Genomic DNA, 20,846 nt, shown 5'->3' on the forward strand with positions numbered 1-20,846 from the left:
AAAACAGTTTTTTATGTGAGGCAGTGCTTTATCATGTTCCATTTAACAACGAGGAGAGACTGCGCCCTTGCCCAGGGTCACATAGCTAGAAACTGGCAATCTTGTAATTAAAACCCAGATCTTCTAACACCAGTGGTCTTTTACAATTCACTTAATAAACCCAAGATTGGAAAATTACAGAAGACTTTCAAAAGGAGCCATATTATCAATGTGCTTTGAATCCACAAAACTGATGATAATATAAATGTCACATTGCTGCTCACTTGAATAGAACAAAACAAAGAATAAGCCATTATAATGTTGCCTCTAAGATAAGAAATCTTGGAAAAATGTGCCAAGATAGCTTTAAAAAACCCTAAATGTGATCGGTCAGGCCGCTGGAAGAGAAGCAGGCCTGTCCTGTGGGGGACCTGTAACTCATAAGGTCTCAATGTTCTGGCCTTGCCTTCCCATGCATTTCACAGGTGTAAGTATTTTTCCAGCTGCAAAATCCTAGAAAGTAGGTGTTTTGGTTTAGTTTTCCCCAGAGACACAACCTGAGATAAAGATTCAAGTGCAAATGACTTATTTGGAAGGAGAAAGAAACACCAGTAGGGAGTGGGGCTAACAAAGGGTGTGTCATTGAGCCAGCTGCTACCAGGGAGCTTAATCCCAAGAGGAAATCCTGAACACAGTAAAACACACACACCTCAGAGACCTCCCACCTGAAGGGGGAGGGAGCTGGGGTGTTCATATGCCAACTCCCATCAGTTTGTTTGTTTGTTTTTTTTGGTTGAGTTGGGTCTTTGTTGCTGTGTGCAGGCTCTCTCTAGTTGCGGTGAGCGGAGGCTACTCTTCACTGCGGTGCGCGGGCTTCTCATTGCGGTGGCATCACTTGTTGCGGAGCACGGGCTCTAAGCGTGTGGGCTTCAATAGTTGTGGCTCGCAGGCTTTAGAGCACAGGCTCAGTAGTTGTGGTGCACTGGCTTAGTTGCTCCACGGCATGTGAGACCTTCCCGGACCAGGGCTCTAACCCCTGTCCCCTGCATTGGCAGGCGGATTCTTAACCACTGCACCACCAGGGAAGTTCCTCCATCAGTTGTTTTTGAGAGCTGCTGGGAGTGTGGAGGGAAGGATAATTCCCTTACCCTCTGGCATGCTGTGCAAGAGGGAAAAATGGCATTCTATAGGGTAGGAAAAAGTTCCCAGGCAAAGAAATGCAGACACAGGCAGGGCAAAGTCACTGGTAAGAGGGATACAGTAGTGTGCCCAAATGGTATGCTATAACAGGATCCAGGTCTTATATTTTAAAACTTTTCATTCAAAGTCCAGAATAGTATTTGGGACATAATAGTCTCCTGATAATTATGGACACATCAACCTGACATCAGAGTGGTTGTGAGAAATGTTTACAAATAAAACCCGAACATACAAATTAAGTCCTAAGCTACAAAAGAACAAAAGAAAGAAGGAATAAGAAAGGGCAAAGAAGGCACTGGAATTCATCTCTACTCACACTTTCTCATAAATCTTGTTGGGATGCTCTGGCCATTCGATCATGCACACCACTCGGTTGGGCATGGTCTCCGTGGTTGAGTAGTAGCCCTGGGGGAAGGCCAGGAGGAGAGCCAGGACCCAGATGACACAGATGACCACCTTGGTGGCTGTGGCCGACAGCCGGGGCTGGAGGGGGTGGATGATGGCCATGTACCTGGAACAGAGAAGAAAGGACAGAATTCCAATTTGGTCACCATAATCTGCATTAGTGATTATGCATTGTTCCTGCCCAGTGAAAAATTCTCCAGAAACCCTTTGAGTCCTGGTGATTTTTACAATTATTTTCTTTTTCATATTCTATCCTTAAGCTTTATGACTTTTATGGCATAAATGCTAAACTCAGCCATATATTTTTAATATTTTAGAACCCATCTAGCAACATTTCAGGAGAGAAATTTTCATCCTTGTCCTTATGCTAAGGACATGATGTCTAAGTATATGTCAGTGGCTTACAGTGAAATAAGAAAAATAAGAACAACTTTGTGAATTTAGTCAATGTAAAGCCTATTTTTACCTTTTTTGGATTAAGGAATAATGGTGTTAGAAATAGTAGTTTTTAAAGTCCTGGTGTGGCAATGTAAAAGGCTAGCAATCCTGTACAGGTCCACACAATTTGAAGGGAAGTGAATGTGTACGAATGAGAAAGCAGTGGCCTAAAGCCAACAAAAAAAATAGCTCCTGGAGAAATCTTCACCAATTCTTTGAACATCTAGAAGTCAGTGTATGGCTAACAAAGTATGCTTCATGAAGAGAAAGAGACTCTCCACCTCCTGAGACAGACACACTTGAGCATATCAAAGCCCAGGGTAGATGAAACCTCTCTGCAGGAAGAGGGAAGCAAAGTGAATGATGACTTTAGGTCTGGAGCCATTTCTCCATCTCTTACTTGGGATCAAGCACTGAGTGGTGTCATCTGAATGAGTGTCCACGTCTGAATTTGTGTATAGACTTTGAGATTTAGCAGAGATTTTAGAATTAGCAAATATTCCAATCAGCATTTCATATCAGTTATAATCACATCAATTCTGCCTCCTGCATTGAAGAAGTCATCTACCTTCTAAAGGGATAGGTTTAGCCCAGTCCCCTAACACCCCTGCCCCAAGCTTTTGAGGTGTGTGGTGGACAGGAACAAAGCAGCTTGGGATGGAACATAGCTCACGCCCCTTCTAGGGTACTGCTCCCTTCCCCCATGTTGTGAGGACCCCTCCTGCCTGGAAACTTGTTCTTCAGAGGACGCTGGACTCAAAGTGGCTGCAGTCAAGTACTACCACCTCACTGGCCTGGTTACAGGGTCCTCACTTGGGGAAGGGGAACCATGCCAACTTCTTTTCCCATCCCTGTGTTACTATTTGGCACTCTTAACACCTGTCAATAAATATTGTCTACACTGAAAACAATTTTTTTTTTTTTGCAGAGTTCATGGATCCATCCCTTAAAATATGCATTTTTTTTTTCAGAGTAGGAATTATGTCTTATACCGCCTTCGGGGTTTAAATATCTGACAAAATCTCCGAATCATGCATTTGATTCTCTGACAGGCAGGTGTTTCTGGCTTCTATGGGACTGAATAGTCAATGGAGACTTCAGAAATGAGCAGACAAATAGAACAGCTGTCAGCTGGCTCCACATAATTCTTTTTTACAGTCTTTGGACTCTAGGATCTCTAGGCTGGAACTGGGGCCAGGGTTACAAGGAAAGCAATTTCATTTAGTATGTGCACTACAAATTCACACTGTGCACCTGCCCCATGCAGAACACTGTGTTTCCTTGTGAACTCCGAGTTTCTAATTTCTCCAAGGAGAAAATGCATATAAATAAACAGCCACAAAACATGACAGTAGGATATGTGACCTCAAGTGGTAATCTGATAAATACCTCAGAGCCTTAGGGAGATTCTGCAGATTCGGAATGGCAGGTGGACTATTGAAGAGGCTTAAAGGGGTGTGCTTTGCTGGATTTGGGGTGAGCCTGCTGAGCACCTGGCTTGAAGGGCAAGAAGCATTCAGAGACTTCTTCCCTTCTCCATGTTATGAATAGTTACATCTTCCTTGTCTGAGAAGCTTGAAGGTTCAGTTTACATGAAGGCTTCCCTGATCGTCCTTTTATCACCCTAAACTTTAGAATATCTTTTCCCAGATTTTCTTGCTAGGCACCTAGGCTTTCCTTCTCTGGTCTGTAAGAGCGATGGCATTGACAGTGTTCAGAATATGAAAGTATATTACGATGCCTCAGGTCAGCTTTTTTTTATTTTAACATCTTTATTGGAGTATAATTGTTTACAAAGGTGTGTTAGTTTCGGCTTTATAACAAAGTGAATCAGTTATACATATACATATGTTTCCACATGTCTTCCCTCTTCCGTCTCCCTCCCTCCCACTCTCCCTATCCCACCCCTCTAGATGGTCACAAAGCACCGAGCTGATCTCCCGGTGCTATGCGTCTGCTTCCCACTAGCTATCTATTTTACGTTTGGTAGTGTATATATGTCCATGCCACTCTCTCACTTTGTCACAGCTTACCCTTCTCCCTCCCCATATCCTCAAGTCCGTTCTCTAGTAGGTCTGTGTCTTTATTCCCATCTTGCCACTAGGTTCTTCATGACATTTTTTTTTTCTTAGATTCCATATATATGTGTTAGCATACGGTATTTGTTTTTCTCTTTCTGACTTACTTCACTCTCTATGACAGACTCTAGGTCCATCCATCTCACTACACATAACTCAATTTCGTTTCATTTTATGGCTGAGTAATATTCCATTGTATATATGTGCCACATCTTCATTATCCATTCATCTGTCAATGGACACCTAGGTTGCCTCCATGTCCTGGTTATTGTAAATACAGCTACAATGAACATTGTGGTACATGACTCTTTTTGAGTTATGGTTTTCTCAGGGTATATGCCCTGTAGTGGGATTGCTGGGTCGTATGGTAGTTCTATTTGCAGTTTTTTAAGGAACCTCCATACTGTTCTCCAGAGTGGCTGTATCAATTTCCATTCCCACCAACAGTGCAAGAGTGTTCCCTTTTCTCCACACCCTCTCCAGCATTTATTGTTTCTAGATTTTTGATGATGGCCAGTCTGACTGGTGTGAGATGATATCTCATTGTAGTTTTGATTTGCATTTCTCTAATGATTAAAGATGTTGAGCATTCTTTCATGTGTTTGTTGGCAATCTGTATATCTTCTTTGGAGAAATGTCTATTTAGGTTTTCTGACCATTTTTTGGTTGGATTATTTGTTTTTTTGATATTGAGCTGCATGAGCTGCTTGTAAATTTTGGAGATTAATCCTTTGTCAGTTGCTTCATTTGCAAATATTTTCTCCCATTCTGAGGGTTGTCTTTTGGTCTTATTTATGGTTTCCTTTGCTGTGCAAAAGCTTTTAAGTTTCATTAGGTCACATTTGTTTAATTTTGTTTTTATTTCCATTTCTCTAGGAGTTGGGTCAAAAAGGATCTTGCTGTGATTTAAGTCATAGAGTGTTCTGCCTATGTTATCCTCTAAGAGTTTGATAGTGTCTGTCCTTACATTTAGGTCTTTAATCCATTTTGAGTTTATTTTTGTGTATGGTGTTAGGGAGTGTTCTAACTTCATACTTTTACTTGTACCTGTCCAGTTTTCCCAGCACCACTTATTGAAGAGGCTGTCTTTTCTCCACTGTATATCCTTGCCTCCTTCATCAAAGATAAGGTGACCATATGTGCATGGGTTTATCTCTGGGCTTTCTATCAGGTTCCACTGATCTATGTTTCTGTTTTTGTGCCAGTACCAACCTGTCTTGATTACTGTAACTTTGTAGTATAGTCTGAAGTCAGTGAGACTGATTCCTCCAGCTCCATTTTTTGTTCTCAAGATTGCTTTGGCTATTCGGGGTCTTTAGTGTTTCCATAAAAATTGTGAAATTTTTTGTTCTAGTTCTGTGAAAAATGCCAGTGGTAGTTTGATAGGGACTGCATTAAATCTGTAGATTGCTTTGGGTAGTACAGTCATTTTCACAATGTTGATTCTTCCAATCCAAGAACATGGTATATCTCTCCATCTATTTGTATCATCTTTAATTTCTTTCAACAGTGTCTTATAATTTTCTGCATACAGGTCTTTTGTCTCCTTAGGTAGGTTTATTCGTAGATATTTTATTCTTTTTGTTGCAGTGGTAAATGGGAGTGTTTCCTTAATTTCAATTTCAGATTTTTCATCATTAGGGTATAGGAATGCCAGAGATTTCTGTGCATTAATTTTGTATCCTGTTACTTTACCAAATTCATTGATTAGCTCTAGTAGTTTTCTGGTAGCATCTTTAGGACTCTCTATGTATAGTATCATGTCATCTGCAAACAGTGACAGCTTTACTTCTTCTTTTTCAATTTGGATTCCTTTTATTTCCTTTTCTTCTTTGATTGCTATGGCTAACACTTCCACAACTATGTTGAATAATAGTGGTGAGAGTGGGCAACCTTGTCTTGTTCCTGATCTTAGTGGAAATGGTTTCAGTTTTTCACCATTGAGGATGATGTTGACTGTGGGTTTGTCATATATGGCCTTTATTACATTGAGGGAAGTTCCCTCTATGCCTACTTTCTGCAGGGTTTTTTTTTTTTTTTCACACATACATACTATATTTTATTTTTACAAGAGATAAATAGACTGACACCAAGCATGTACATGGATGACCACAACAAAAGCAACAATGATTGCAATTACCAAACATGAAACACACTCATACTATGTCATAATATTGACATTCAGTCCAATAATCCTCCGCTGTAACAGCTCCTTTACTTTGCAGTGAAAATTGATTTGTATATTCTTTGCCTCTGAGTCCTTGTTGGATTTTTTTTTTTTATTCAGACAGAAAGTCACAAAAATTATACTCATCCTCATCAGTTCACTCAGTCCCATGTAATTAAAATTTTTTTTTCATCTTGATCTTTTGTTAGCACTTTTATGAGTTCATCAGTTTTTCATTAGAGTTCTGAAAATGCTTATTCATTCCGTTCAGCAGTACAGTCAGTTACCAGAAACCTGTACTTGTCAGAGTCTTTTCCATGAATTTCTTAAAGATGAGACCCTTTTATAGGAACATATTTGCAAAAGCATCAGAGTACACACAGAACTGTCTGTAAATGACAAAAGACTTAAAAATGACCACAGTTAAAAATTTGATGAAAGTTCATAATAATGCAGTTGACAAGAAAATTAGTTATTTCTGAGATATACATTTTAAGGTAATAACTAGGATTATGACTTATAACATTATACCAGAACATATAAGATTTTTAGAAATTTCATGTAATGTCTGAAACATTTATATTAACATATTTCCATACAAATAACCCAATGAAAGTTTAGTATTAGTTGTTTTGTTTGTTTGTTTTTTTATACTGCAGGTTCTTATTAGGCATCAATTTTATACACATCAGTGTATACATGTCAATCCCAATCGCCCAATTCAGCACAACACCATACCCACCCCACCGCAGTTTTCCCCCCTTGGTGTCCATATGTTCATTCTCTACATCTGTGTCTCAACCTCTGCCCTGCAAACTGGCTCATCTGTACCATTTTTCTAGGTTCCACATACATGCGTTAATATACGATATTTGTTTTTCTCTTTCTGACTTACTTCACTCTGTATGACAGTCTCTAGATCCATCCACGTCTCTACAAATGACTCAATTTCGTTCCTTTTTATGGCTGAGTAATATTCCATTGTATATATGTACCACATCTTCTTTATCCATTCGTCTGTTGATGGGCATTTAGGTTGCTTCCATGACCTGGCTATTGTAAATAGTGCTGCAATGAACATTGGGGTGCATGTGTCTTTTTGAATTACGGTTTTCTCTGGGTATATGCCCAGCAGTGGGATTGCTGGGTCATATGGTAATTCTATTTTTAGTTTTTTAAGGAACCTCCATATTGTTCTCCATAGTGGCTGTATCAATTTACATTCCCACCAACAGTGCAAGAGGGTTCCCTTTTCTCCACACCCTCTCCAGCATTTGTTGTTTGTAGATTTTCTGATGATGCCCATTCTAACTGGTGTGAGGTGATACCTCATTGTAGTTTTGATTTGCATTTCTCTAATAATTAGTGATGTTGAGCATCTTTTCATGTGCTTTGTGGCCGTCTGTATGTCTTCTTTGGAGAAATGTCTATTTAGGTCTTCTGCCCATTTTTGGATTGGGGTGTTTGTTTCTTTAATATTGAGCTGAATGAGCTGTTTATATATTTTGGAGATTAATCCTTTGTCCGTTGATTCGTTTGCAAATAGTTTCTCCTATTCTGAGGGTTGTCTTTTCGTCTTGTTTATGGTTTCCTTTGCTGTGCAAAAGCTTTGAAGGTTCATTAGGTCCCATTTGTTTATTTTTGTTTTTATTTCCATTACTCTAGGAGGTGGATCAAAAAAGATCTTGCTGTGATTTATGTCAAAGACTGTTCTTCCTATGTTTTCCTCTAAGAGTTTTATAGTGTCCAGTCTTACATGTAGGTCTCGAATCCATTTTGAGTTTATTTTTGTGTATGGTGTTAGGGAGTATTCTAATTTCATTCTTTTACATGTAGCTGTCCAGTTTTCCCAGCACCACTTATTGAAGAGACTGTCTTTTCTCCATTGTATATATTTGCCTCCTTTGTCATAGGTTAGTTGACCATAGGTGCGTGGGTTTATCTCTGGGCTTTCTATCTTGTTCCATTGATCTATGTTTCTATTTTTGTGCCAGTACCATATTGTCTTGATTACTGTAGCTTTGTAGTATAGTCTGAAGCCAGGGAGTCTAATTCCTCCAGCTCCGTTTTTTTCCCTCAAGACAGCTTTGGCTATTCGGGGTCTTTTGTGTCTCCATACAAATTTTAAGATGATTTGTTCTAGTTCCGTAAAAAATGCCATTGGTAATTTGATAGGGATTGCATTGAATCTGTAGATTGCTTTGGGTAGTATACTCATTTTCACAATGTTGATTCTTCCAATCCAAGAACATGGTATATCTCTCCATCTGTTGGTATCATCTTTAATTTCTTTCATCAGTGTCGTATAGTTTTCTGCATACAGGTGTTTTGTCTCCCTAGGTAGGTTTATTCCTAGGTATTTTCTTCTTTTTGTTGCAATGGTAAATGGGAGTGTTTCCATAATTTCTCTTTCAGATTTTTCATCATTAGTGTGTAGGAATGCCAGAGATTTCTGTGCATTAATTTTGTATCCTGCAACTTTACCAAATTCATTAATTAGATCTAGCAGTTTTCTGGTGGCAGTTTTAGGATTCTCTATGTATAATATCATGTCATCCGCAAACAGTGACAGTTTTACTTCTTCTTTTCCAATTTGTATTCCTTTTATTTCTTTTTCTTCTCTGATTGCCGTGGCTAAGACTTCCAGAACTACGTTGAATAATAGTGGTGAGAGTGGACATCCTTGTCTCGTTCCTGATCTTAGAGGAAATGCTTTCAGTTTTTCACCATTGAGAATGATGTTTGCTGTGGGTTTGTCATATATGGCCTTTATTATGTTGAGGTAGGTTCCCTCTATGCCCACTTTCTGGAGAGTTTTTATCATAAATGGGTGTTGAATTTTGTCAAAAGCTTTTTCTGCATCTATTGAGAAAGCATCTGGTCCTGGACTTTTGTTTGTTGGAAGATTTTTAATCACAGTTTCAATTTCATTGCTTGTGATTGGCCTGTTCCTATTTTCTGTTTCTTCCTGGTTCAGTCTTAGAAGGTTATACCTTTCTAAGAATTTGTCCATTTCTTCCAAGTTGTCCATTTTATTGGCATAAAGTTGCTTGTAGTAGTCTCTTAGGATGCTTTGTATTTCTGCAGTGTCTGTTGTAACTTCTCCTTTTTCATTTCTGATTTTATTGATTTGAGTCCTCTCCCTCTTTTTCTTGATGAGTCTGGCTAATGGCTTATCAATTTTGTTTATCTTCTCAAAGAATCAGCTTTTAGTTTTATTGATCTTTGCTATTGTTTTCTTTGTTTCTATTTCATTTATTTCTGCTCTGATCTTTATGATTTCTTTCCTTCTGCTAACTTTGGGTTTTGTTTATTCTTCTTTCTCTAGTTTCTTTAGGTGTAAGGTTAGATTGTTTACTTGAGATTTTTCTTGTTTCTTTAGGTAGGCTTGTATAGCTATAAACTTCCCTCTTAGAACTGCTTTTGCTGCATCCCATAGGTTTTGGGTTGTCGTGTTTTCATTGTCCTTTGTCTCTAGGTATTTTTTGATTTCTTCTTTGATTTCTTCAGTGATCTCTTGTTTATTTAGTAACGTATTGTTTAGCCTCCATGTGTTTGTCTTTTTTACGTTTTTTTCCCTGTAATTCATTTCTAATCTCATAGCATTGTGGTCAGAAAAGATGCTGGATATGATTTCAATTTTCTTAAATTTACTGAGGCTTGATTTGTGACCCAAGATGTGATCTATCCTGGAGAATGTTCCGTGCGCACTTGAGAAGAATGTGTAATCTGCTGTTTTTGTATGGAATGTCTATTAAATATCAATTAAATCTATCTGGTCTATTGTGTCATTTAAAGCTTGTGTTTCCTTATTAATTTTCATTTTGGATGATCTGTCCATTGGTGTAAGTGAGGTGTTAAAGTCCCCCACTATTATTGTGTTACTGTCAATTTCCTCTTTTATGGCTGTTAGCAGTTGCCTTATGTATTGAGGTGCTCCTATGTTGGGTGCATATATATTTATAATTGTTATATCTTCTTCTTGGATTGATCCCTTGATCATTATGTAGTGTCCTTCTTTCTCTCTTGTAACATTCTTTACTTTAAAGTCTATTTTATCTGATATGAGTATAGCTACTCCAGCTTTCTTTTGATTTCCATTTGCATGGAATATCTTTTTCCATCCCCTCACTTTCAGTCTGTATGTGTCCCTAAGTCTAAAGTGGGTCTCTTGTAGACAGCATATATATGGGTCTTGTTTTTGTATCCATTCAGCAAGCCTGTGTCTTTTGGTTGGAGCATTTAATCCATTCACGTTTAAGGTAATTATCGATATGTATGTTCCTATGACCATTTTCTTAATTGTTTTGGGTTTGTTTTTGTAGGTCCTTTTCTTCTCTTGTGTTTCCCACTTAGAGAAGTTCCTTTAGCATTTGTTGTAGAGCTGGTTTGGTGGTGCTGAATTCGCTTAGCCTTTGCTTGTCTGTAAAGCTTTTGATTTCTCCATCAAATCTAAATGAGTTCCTTGCTGGGTAGAGTAATCTTGGTTGTAGGTTCTTCCCTTTCATCACTTTAAGTATATCATGCCACTGCCTTCTGGCTTGTAGAGTTTCTGCTGAGAAATCAGCTGTTAACCTTATGGGAGTTCCCTTGTATGTTATTTGTCATTTTTCCCTTGCTGCTTTCAATAATTTTTCTTTGTCTTTAATTTTTGCCATTTTGATTACTATGTGTCTCGGCGTGTTTCTCCTTGGGTTTATTCTGTATGGGACTCTCTGCACTTCCTGGACTTGGGTGGCTATTTCCTTTCCCATGTTAGGGAAGTTTTCGACTATAATCTCTTCAAATATTTTTCTGGCCCTTTCTCTCTCTCTTCTCCTTCTGGGACCCCTATAATTCGAATGTTGTTGCATTTAATGTTGTCCCAGAGGTCTCTTAGGCTGTCTTCATTTCTTTTCATTCTTTTTTCTTTAGTCTGTTCCTCAGTAGTGAATTCCACCAGTCTGTCTTCCAGGTCACTTATCCGTTCTTCTGCCTCAGTTATTCTGCTATTGATTCCTTCTAGTGTAGTTTTCATTTCAGTTATTGTATTGGTCATCTCTGTTTGTTTGTTCTTTAATTCTTCTAGGTCTTTGTTAATCATTTCTTGCATCTTCTCGATCTTTGCCTCCATTCTTATTCCGAGGTCCTGGATCATCTTCACTATCATGATTCTGAATTCTTTTTCTGGAAGGTTGCCTATCTCCACTTCATTTAGTTGTTTTTCTGGGGTTTTTTCTTGTTCCTTCATCTGATATATAGCCCTCTGCCTTTTCATCTTGTCTATCTTTCTGTAACTGTGGCTTTTGGTCCACAGGCTGCAAGATTGTAGTTTTTCTTGCTTCTGCTGTCTGTCCTCTGGTGGTTGAGGCTATCTAAGAGGCTTGATGGGAGGCTCTGGTGGTGGGTAGAGCTGACTGTTGCTGTGGCGCACAGAGCTCCGTAACACTTTAATCCACTTGACTGTTGATGGGTGGGGCTGGATTCCCTCCCTGTTGGTTGTTTGGCCTGAGGCAACCCAACACTGGAGCCTACCTGGGCTCTTTGATGGGGTTAATGGCAGACTCTGGGAGGGCTCACGCCAAGGAGCACTTCCCAGAACCTCCGCTGCCAGTGTCCTTGTCCCCATGGTGAAACAGAGCCACCTCCCGCCTCTGCAGGAGACCCCCCAACACCAGCAGGTAGGTCTGGTTCAGTCTCCCCCAGGGTCACTGCTCCTTCCCCTGGGTCCCGATGAGTACACTACTTTGTGTGTGCCCTCCAAGAGTGGGGTCTCTGTTTCCCCCAGTCCTGTCAAAGTCCTGCAATCAATTCCCACTAGGCTTCAAAGTCTGATTCTCTAGGAATTCCTCCTCCCGTTGCCGGACCCCCAGGTTGGGAAGCCTGACGTGGGGCTCAGAAGCTTCACTCCAGTGGGTGGACTTCTGTGGTATAAGTGTTCGCCAGTCTGTGAGTCACCCACCCAACAGTTATGGGATTTGATTTTACTCTGATTGTGCCCCTCCTACCGTCTCACTGTGGCTTCTCCTCTGTCCTTGGACGTGGGGTATCCTCCTTGGTGAGTTCCAGTGTCTTCCTGTCGATGATTGTCCAGCAGCCAGTTGTGATTCTGGTGCTCTCGCAAGAGGGAGTGAGAGCACGTCCTTCTACTCCGCCATCTTGGTTAATCCTCTCTGCAGGGTTTTTTTCGTAAATAGGTCTTGAATTTTCTCAAAAGCTTTCTCTGCATCAATTGAGATTATCATATGGTTTTTGTCCTTCAATTTGTTAATATGGTGTATCACATTGATTGATTTGCATATATTGAAGAATCCTTGCATTCCTGGAATAACTCCCACTTGATCATGGTGTATGATCCTTTTAAGGTGCTGTTGGATTCTGTTTGCTAGTATTTTGTTGAGGATTTTTGCATCTATGTTCATCATTGATATTGGCCTGTAGTTTTCTTTCTTTGTGACGTCTTTGTCTGGTTTTGGTATCAGGGTGATGGTGGCCTCATAAAATGAGTTTGGGAGTGTTCCTCCCTCTGCTATATTTTGGAAGAGTTTGAGAAGGATAGGTGTTAGCTCTTCTCTAAATGTTTCATAGAATTCGCCTGTGAAGCCATCTGATCCTCGGTTTTTGTTTGTTGAAAGATTTTTAATCACAGTTTCAATTTCAGTGCTTGTGATTTGTCTGTTCATATTTTCTATTTCTTCCTGGTTCTGTCTCGGAAGGTTGTGCATTTCCAAGAATTTGTCCATTTCTTCCAGGTTGTCCATTTTATTGGTATAGAGTTGCTTGTAGTAATCTCTCATGATCCTTTGTATTTATGCAGTGTCAGTTGTTACTTCTCCTTTTTCATTTCTAACTGTATTGATTTGAGTCTTTTCCCTTTTTTTCTTGATGAGTCTGGCTAATGGTTTATCAATTTTGTTTATCTTCTCAAAGAACCAGCTTTTAGTTTCATTGATCTTTGCTATTGTTTCCTTCATTTCTTTTTCATTTATTTCAGATCTGATATTTATGATTTCTTTCCTTCTGCTAACTTTGGGGTTTTTTTCTTCTTCTTTCTCTAATTACTGTAGGTGCAAGGTTAGGTTGTTTATTTGAGATGTTTCCTGTTTCTTAAGGTAGGATTGTCTTGCTATAAACTTCCCTCTTAGAACTGCTTTTGCTGCATCGCATAGGTTTTGCACTGTCGTGTCTCCATTGTCATTTGTTTCTATGTAATTTTTGATTTCTTCTGTGATCACTTCGTTATTAAATAGTGTATTGTTCAGCCTCCATGTGTTTGTATTTTTTACAGAACTTTTCCTTTAATTGATACCTGGTCTCATAGCGTTGTGGTCAGAAATGATACTTGATATGATTTCAATCTTCTTAAATTTACTAAGGCTTGATTTGTGACCCAAGATATGATCTATCCTGGAGAAGGTTCCATGAGCACTTGAGAAGAAAGTGTGTTCTGTTGTTTTTGGATAGAATGTCCTATAAATATCAATTAAGTCCATCTAGTTTAATGTATCATTTAAAGCTTGTGTTTCCTTATTTATTTTCATTTTAGATGATCTGTCCATTGGTGAAAGTGGGGTGTTAAAGTCCGCCACTATGATTGTGTTACTGTCAATCTCCCCTTTCATGGCTGTTAGTATTTGCCTTATGTATTGAGGTGCTCCTATGTTGGGTGCATAAATATTTACAATTGTTGTATCTTCTTCTTGGATCAATCCCTTGATCATTATGTAGTGTCCTTCTTTGTCTCTTGTAATAGTCTTTACTTTAAACTCTATTTTGTCTGATATGAGCATTGCTATTCCAGCTTTCTTTTGATTTCCATTTGCCTGGAATATCTTTTTCCATCCCCTCACTTTTGGTCTGTATGTTTCCTTAGGCCTGAAGTGGGTCTCTTGTAGACAGCATACATATGGGTCTTGTTTTTGTATCCATTCAGTGATTCTGTGTCTTTTGGTGGGAACATTTAATCCATTTACATTTAAGGTAATTATCGATATGTAAGTTCCTATTCCCATTTTCTTAATTGCTTTGGGTTTGTTATTGTAGGTGTTTTCCTTCTCTTGTGTTTTCTGCCTAGAGGAGTTCCTTTAGCATTTGTTGTAAAGCTGGTTTGGTGGTGCTGAACTCTCTGATCTTTTGCTTGTCTGTAAAAGTTTTAATTTCTCCATGAAATCTGAATGAGATCCTTGCTGGGTAGAGTAATCTTGGTTGTAGGTTTTTCTCCTTCATCCCTTTAAGTGTATCCTGCCACTCCCTTCTGGCTTGCAGAGTTTCTGCTGAAAGATCAGCTGTTAACCTTATGGGGATTCCCTTGTGTGTTATATGTTGTTTTTCCCTTGCTGCTTTTAATATGTTTTTTTGTATTTAATTTTTGATAGTTTGATTAATATGTGTTTTGGCATGTGTCTCCTTGGATTTATCCTGTATGGGACTCTCTGTGCTTCCTGGACTTGATTAAATATTTCCTTTCCCATATTAGGGAAGTTTTCAACTATAATCTTTTCAAATATTTTCCCAGTCCCTTTCTTTTTCCCTTCTTCTTCTGGGACCCCTATAATTCGAATGTTGGTGCATTTAATGTTGTCCCAGAGGTCTCTGAGACTGTCCTCAGTTCTTTTCATTCTTTTTTCTTTATTCTGCTCTGCAGTCGTTATTTCCACTATTTTATCTTCCAGGTCACTTATCCGTTCTTCTGCCTCAGTTATTCTGCTATTGATCCCTTCTAGAGAATTTTAAATTTCATTTATTGTGTTGTTCATCATTGTTTGTTTGCTCTTTGGTTCTTCTAGGTCCTTGTTAAACGTTTCTTTTATTTTCTCTATTCTATTTCCAAGATTTTGGATCATCTTTACTATCATTATTCTGAATTCTTTTTCAGGTAGACTGCCTATTTACTCTTGATATATTAGGTCTGTTGGGTTTTTACCTTGCTCCTTCATCTGCTGTGTGTTTTTCTGTCTTCTCATTTTGCTGAACTTACTGTGTTTGGGGTCTCCTTTTCGCAGGCTGCAGGTTCCTAATTCCCGTTGTTTTTTGTGTCTGTCCCCAGTGACTAAGATTGGTTCAGTGGGTTGTGTAGGCTTCCTGGTGGAGGAGACTAGTGCCTGTGTTCTGGTGGATGAGGCTGGATCTCGTCTTCCTGGTGGGCCGGTCCATGTCTGGTGGTGTGTTTTGGGGTGTCTGTGGCCTTATTATGATTTTAGGCAACCTCTCCACTAATGGATGGGGCTGTGTTCCTGTCTTGCTAGTTGTTTGGCGTAGGGTGTCCAGCACTGTAGCTTGCTGGTCGTTGAGTGAAGCTAGGTCTTGGCGTTGAGATGGAGATCTCTGGGTGATTTTCTCCATTTGATATTATGTGGAGCTGGGAGGTCTTTTGTGGACCAGTGTCCTGAAGTTGGCTGTCCCACCTCAGAGGCACAGCTCTGACTCCTGTCTGGAGCACCAAGAGCCTTTCATCCACATGACTCAGAATAAAAGGCAGAAAACATTGAAAGAAAGAAAGAGGATAAAATAAAATAAAATTAAAAAGTTATTAAAATAAAAAATGAAAATTATTAAGAAAAAAATTTAAAAAGTAAAAAAAAAAACAACAATGGACAGGCAGAACCCTAGAACAAATGGTGAAAACATAGCTATGCAGAGAAAATCACACACAGAAGCATACACATACACACTTAGAAAAAGAGAAAAAGGGATAAAAATAATATATCTTTGCTCCCAAAATCCACCTCCTCAATTTGGGATGATTCGTTGTCTATTCAGGTATTCCACAGTTGCAGGGTACATCAAGTTGATTGTGGAGCTTTAATCCGCTGCTCCTGATGCTGCTGGGAGAAATTTCCCTTTCTCTTCTTTGTTCACACAGGTCCTTGGGTTCAGCTTTGGATTTGGTCCTGCCTCTGCGTGTAGGTCGTCTGAGGGCGTCTGGTCTTCGCTCAGACAGGACGGGGTTAAAGGAACAGCTGAATCGAGGGCTCTGGCTCACTCAGCCCGGGGGGAGGGAGGGGTAGGGATGCGGGGCGAGCCTGCAGAGGCAGAGGCCGGTGTGAAGTTGCACCAGTCCCTCAGGTCAGCTTTTACATATGTAATCTGAACTGATGATAGCTCCCCACAAGGGAAACCCCAGGATCTTTTCCTTCTCCCTCTTTTGGAAAGTGGTTAGGTAGTCTTTTTTTAAATTAATTTTATTCAAGTATTGTTGATTTATAATATTGTGTTAGTTTCTACTGTACACCAAAGTGGTATATATATATATATATATATATATATATATATATATATATATATATATATATACATTCTAAGGGTTGATAGTAATTTTTTTCCTTGTGATGAGAGCTCTTAGGATTTATTCTCTTAACAACTTTCATATATAACATACAGCAATGTCAATTATATTTATCATGTTGTACATTACATCCCTAGTACTTTTTTTATCTTATAATGAAAAGTTTGTACCTTTTGGCTACTTTTACCCAATTCCCACCCCCCCCAACCCCCACCTCTGAAAACCACAAATCTGATCTTCTTTTTCTATGAATTTGTTTGTTTTTGAAGTATAGCACTATGTTAGTTCCTGGTATACAGCATAGTGATTGGATATTTCTATGCAGTTCAAAATGATCACCATAAGAAATCTGGTTATGATCTGTCACCCTAAAAAGATATTACATAATTATTGACTTCCCACACTATACATTTCATACCCATGTCTCTATTCTTATTTGAATATTTTAGTCATGACATATCAGCAAGTCACTGTGCCCCTCCTTTGTCAAACACACAAAAGTGTCAGCATGACCCTGAAAAAGTTATCACCTATTTGGGAAATAAAATTATGCTTTAACAAAAAAAAGGCACTAAGTGTAGGTAGGCTTGAAGTGAGGAGAGAGTAGAATTAGGAAGAGACTTGTAAAAGATATTGTGGTGGAGATGAGTAGTAATCTATAAATCTCTGGGCAAATTTCCCTGGTTGATTTGGTGGCTATAAAGTCTGTTACTCAACTGCTATCTACAGAGCATTGAAAGGGCAAAGACAGGGAATTCCCTGGTGGCACAGTGTTTAAGAATCTGCCTGCCAATGCAGGGGACACGGGTTCGAGCCTTGGTTCGGGAAGATGCCACATGTCACGGGGCAACTAAACCTGTGCATGACAACTACTGAGCCTGTGCTCTAGAGCCCGTGAACCACAAATACTGAGCCTGCATGCCATAACTACTGAAGCCCACGTGCCTAGAGCCCGTGCTCCGCAACAATAGAAGCCACTGCAATGAGAAACCCACGCACCACAACGAAGAGTAGCCCCCGCCCGCTGCAACTAGAGAATGCCCTCATGCAACAATGAAGACCCAACGCAGCCAAAAATAAATAAATAATAAATAAATTTATATATAAAAAAGAAAGGGCAAAGACAACTCTCAACCTGCAGTGAATCAAGCATTGTCTGGCTACTTCCAAGGGAGGTCCAGTGTACTGCAGACCTGATGACCTTCCATACTTAGGGTGGTATCCTGAAAATAATCCTGAGAAGTCTTGATTTCCCTCTTGGTTCTGCCTATTTCCTGCTGCCTGACAGCAATGAAACCTTTGTTTCCTCTTTAGTCATGGGGTGGTTGTGGCAATCCTGCAATCAGAGCCAGTGGATGTGGATTTGTGCAATCACTATTGTCTTCTTTCCAATTTGCTGAAGGGCTGGACCTGGTTGGTCGTAGCTAGAGTTTCTTTTGAGTGTTTGTATTAAAATTGTAGAATTGCTTACTGAAGCATTTCCCAGAGGCAAGATCTTTCCCCTACCAAGCTGGACATGCAGCCATGAAGATGCCTGTCTCAGCTTCAGCACCTCCCAGGCTCCTGCTTTCACTGTGTCTGTGCATTCTCAGACTTCACAGGAGCTTAGAGAGGATGCACAAGGGAGAATGTGGTGATTACACTGTCCCTTTTGGGTATTATCTCAAATGCAAATTTTTAATTTACTTTTAACTCAGAATAAATGTTCAGACTTAAATAAATTTAACCTAACAGTCACCCTCATGCCCGAATTGGTGATACATGGCTCAGAATCTAATGTGACTGGGGCTTAAGGGGGATCGCATAAGCATATTGGTGTTGTAGCTCCAAATGGGTGGCAGAAAGCCATATTTTATTTTTATTGCAAGTATTGTAATTTGGAAGCCCAGTTCAGTTAACTCTGCCATTTCCCGAGTGTAGGAGCTATTTCAGTGACAGAGGAAAGTATTGTACACATAAAGCTAGAGAGACTAAAAAAGATTGACTTTAAAAAACGTATATATTTTCATTTGTATGAAATAGAGCCATTTATAAAGCTCCTTCCTCCCTTTTTTCCTTTCTTCTTTCTCTCTCTTGCAATTCTCACTTCTGGGTCTTGTGTAATGCACTTCTTTCGTATTTACCCCAAATCTAGTACCACTTGGATGACTTGTCTGCAGAAGGATGCATATTTCCTTTCTTACTGTCCATTTGTATTTTGGATTCCATTAACATACATTTATATATTTATTTGTAACCACCCTGAACAATTCTTGCTTATTTGCTTGTAAGTTATCACAGAGTAAGTGCTGCAAGCCCCAGGAAATTACATTCAATAAATATTTATTGACTACATTGTGCTCATGGGACTAGAAGGCAGTCAATGAAATGTCTTTCTAGTTTATGCATTAATCATCAGGCTACCAGAGAGACTGTCTGGAGGCTGTGTGGGATGTGGATTATGTTCTCCACTTCAGGTTGTTTCAGTCCCATGGCGGGCCATGAGCTCTGATTTGAATTGTATGTGGCCTCTCTGATGAAAACTTGAGGTGCTCTCTTCCTCCTGCATGATTTTGCTTTATAAAAAGAACTCTCCATATAGTGCTTTAAGTCTGGCAAAATATAAGCCTGCACATTTTTAAAAACACAGAGTGAAACAATCTTATTGTGAGAAAGAATTCCAATCTTCTGACAAGCTGCAGTATTCTCATAACTTTCGCCTATACCAGCCCTAAGTCATTTGGTAAAGAGAATGTCTTTGCTCGGCTAGGAGATCTGTCTTACCACATCCTTCTTCTACACTTTCCCCTCCAATTCCAGTCCTTGCTCTCCCTTATCCCCACTCCCTTCTTCCTGTGATGGTACAAGTTTCCTTTGAGGGGTTGCATCTCCCTGGGTTCAAATGACCAGGAGGGGTGACAGCTGAGAGCATGGCTATCTCTTTAACCTCCACAGATTCTTTGAGGATGGTAGTTGCTGTGATTTATTCGTGCTGGTATCCTTGGCTTCCTCAGTGCCTAAGATATAGTAAATACTCAATGAAAGCTTAATTTAATAAATTAATATACAAATTTCTTGGCACATGGCAGGGGCTCTGTAAATGGTTGTTGAATAAGAATACATGCAGCAGGAGAAGTACACGCATATTATACCTTTGTTTCTCCCAGTCTGAACATATGTGAGAATAATTATTGCTCAGTGTTTTCTGTCATACAGACATCCAGGATCATCCTGCAGGAGTGATCTCACTGGATCCAGGTCTTCAGAATTTCCTAGCTCTTGACATTAAGCCCTTAAATTCTCAATAAGTATTTGTCAAATAAATTCTGCATTGACCAGTATGTTGGGAACTGTACAAAACAAAACTCAGTCTTTCTACATGGTATCACCCTTTGGCTCTTCCTCTGAACAAGAGGTCACTTCATCCTTTCTCCTACTCCCCTCCCTTCCATTATAAGGAGCACATAGTCTTTCTACCTGAGGTCACTAACATTTCATCAGTCGGGGTTTTCTTCCAGGACATTTCTTTAATCATCAAAATTCAGGGACCTCATTTAGCCAGATCATTTGACCAGCAACTCTATCTACTCAACTAAGACAAATCTCACAACTTATAACAAAATAGGTCTTTGAGCAGCCAATATAGATGACACAGAGTCATCTACTAAATCATTGTGGTAATGGCAGAGCCTGTCACATTCTCACTGTTATGTTATGCACAACTCTAAATAGCATGATTTTTTTTGCCTCCAAGCCCAAGTAGATTCATAACACTGTTGGTGGACTTATTTCAAAAAGTACCAAATGACAGCAAGATTGCAGTAAACAAGACCATAAGAAATGGGTACAAAGACAGATGGAACCAAGAGCCTGTGACAATTTAGAGTGAATTGAAGGAGGGGATGTGGATGACTGTTGTCCAAGTTGTCCTATTCAGGTGGACCCATGTGGTTCAAATATTATTCAGATGTGGAGTCTCCAGCCAGGGTTACCATAAAAGTATGCATGACTAAGGACTGAAATGGACTATGGGCAAAATGCAGTAAAGGTCTAAACCAAATATAATATCCTGAGTGTTTTGAGGAACAGCCAAGATGACAGAATAGGAAGACCCTGAGCTCGACTCCTCCCATGGACACACCAAAATTAGAACTATTTACAGATCAACTATCTGTGAGAATGACATGAAGATGAACCAAAAAGATTTTCCACAACTAAATATATAAAGAAGGAACCACAGGGAGACAGGTGGGGTGGGGGGCAAAGACATGGTATAGTCAAGACCCACAGTCCTGGCGAGGTGACCAACAAATAGGAGGATAATCACAATTGCAGA

General features: G+C 39.5%; 1 protein-coding gene across 1 annotated transcript in view; it reads right to left on the minus strand.

The window, feature by feature from the left end:
* The window catches only part of TACR1 (tachykinin receptor 1), a 304,975-nt gene that overhangs the window by 105,822 nt on the left and 178,307 nt on the right, over nucleotides 1–20,846 (minus strand). Inside the window, exon 2 of the mRNA XM_068564534.1 lies at nucleotides 1,496–1,690. Within this exon, the coding sequence (XP_068420635.1) occupies nucleotides 1,496–1,690 (195 nt within the window). The remainder of the gene's footprint in view (nucleotides 1–1,495; nucleotides 1,691–20,846) is intronic.

Source organism: Eschrichtius robustus, chromosome 15, assembly GCF_028021215.1.
Source record: "Eschrichtius robustus isolate mEscRob2 chromosome 15, mEscRob2.pri, whole genome shotgun sequence".
NCBI lineage: Eukaryota > Metazoa > Chordata > Mammalia > Artiodactyla > Eschrichtiidae > Eschrichtius > Eschrichtius robustus.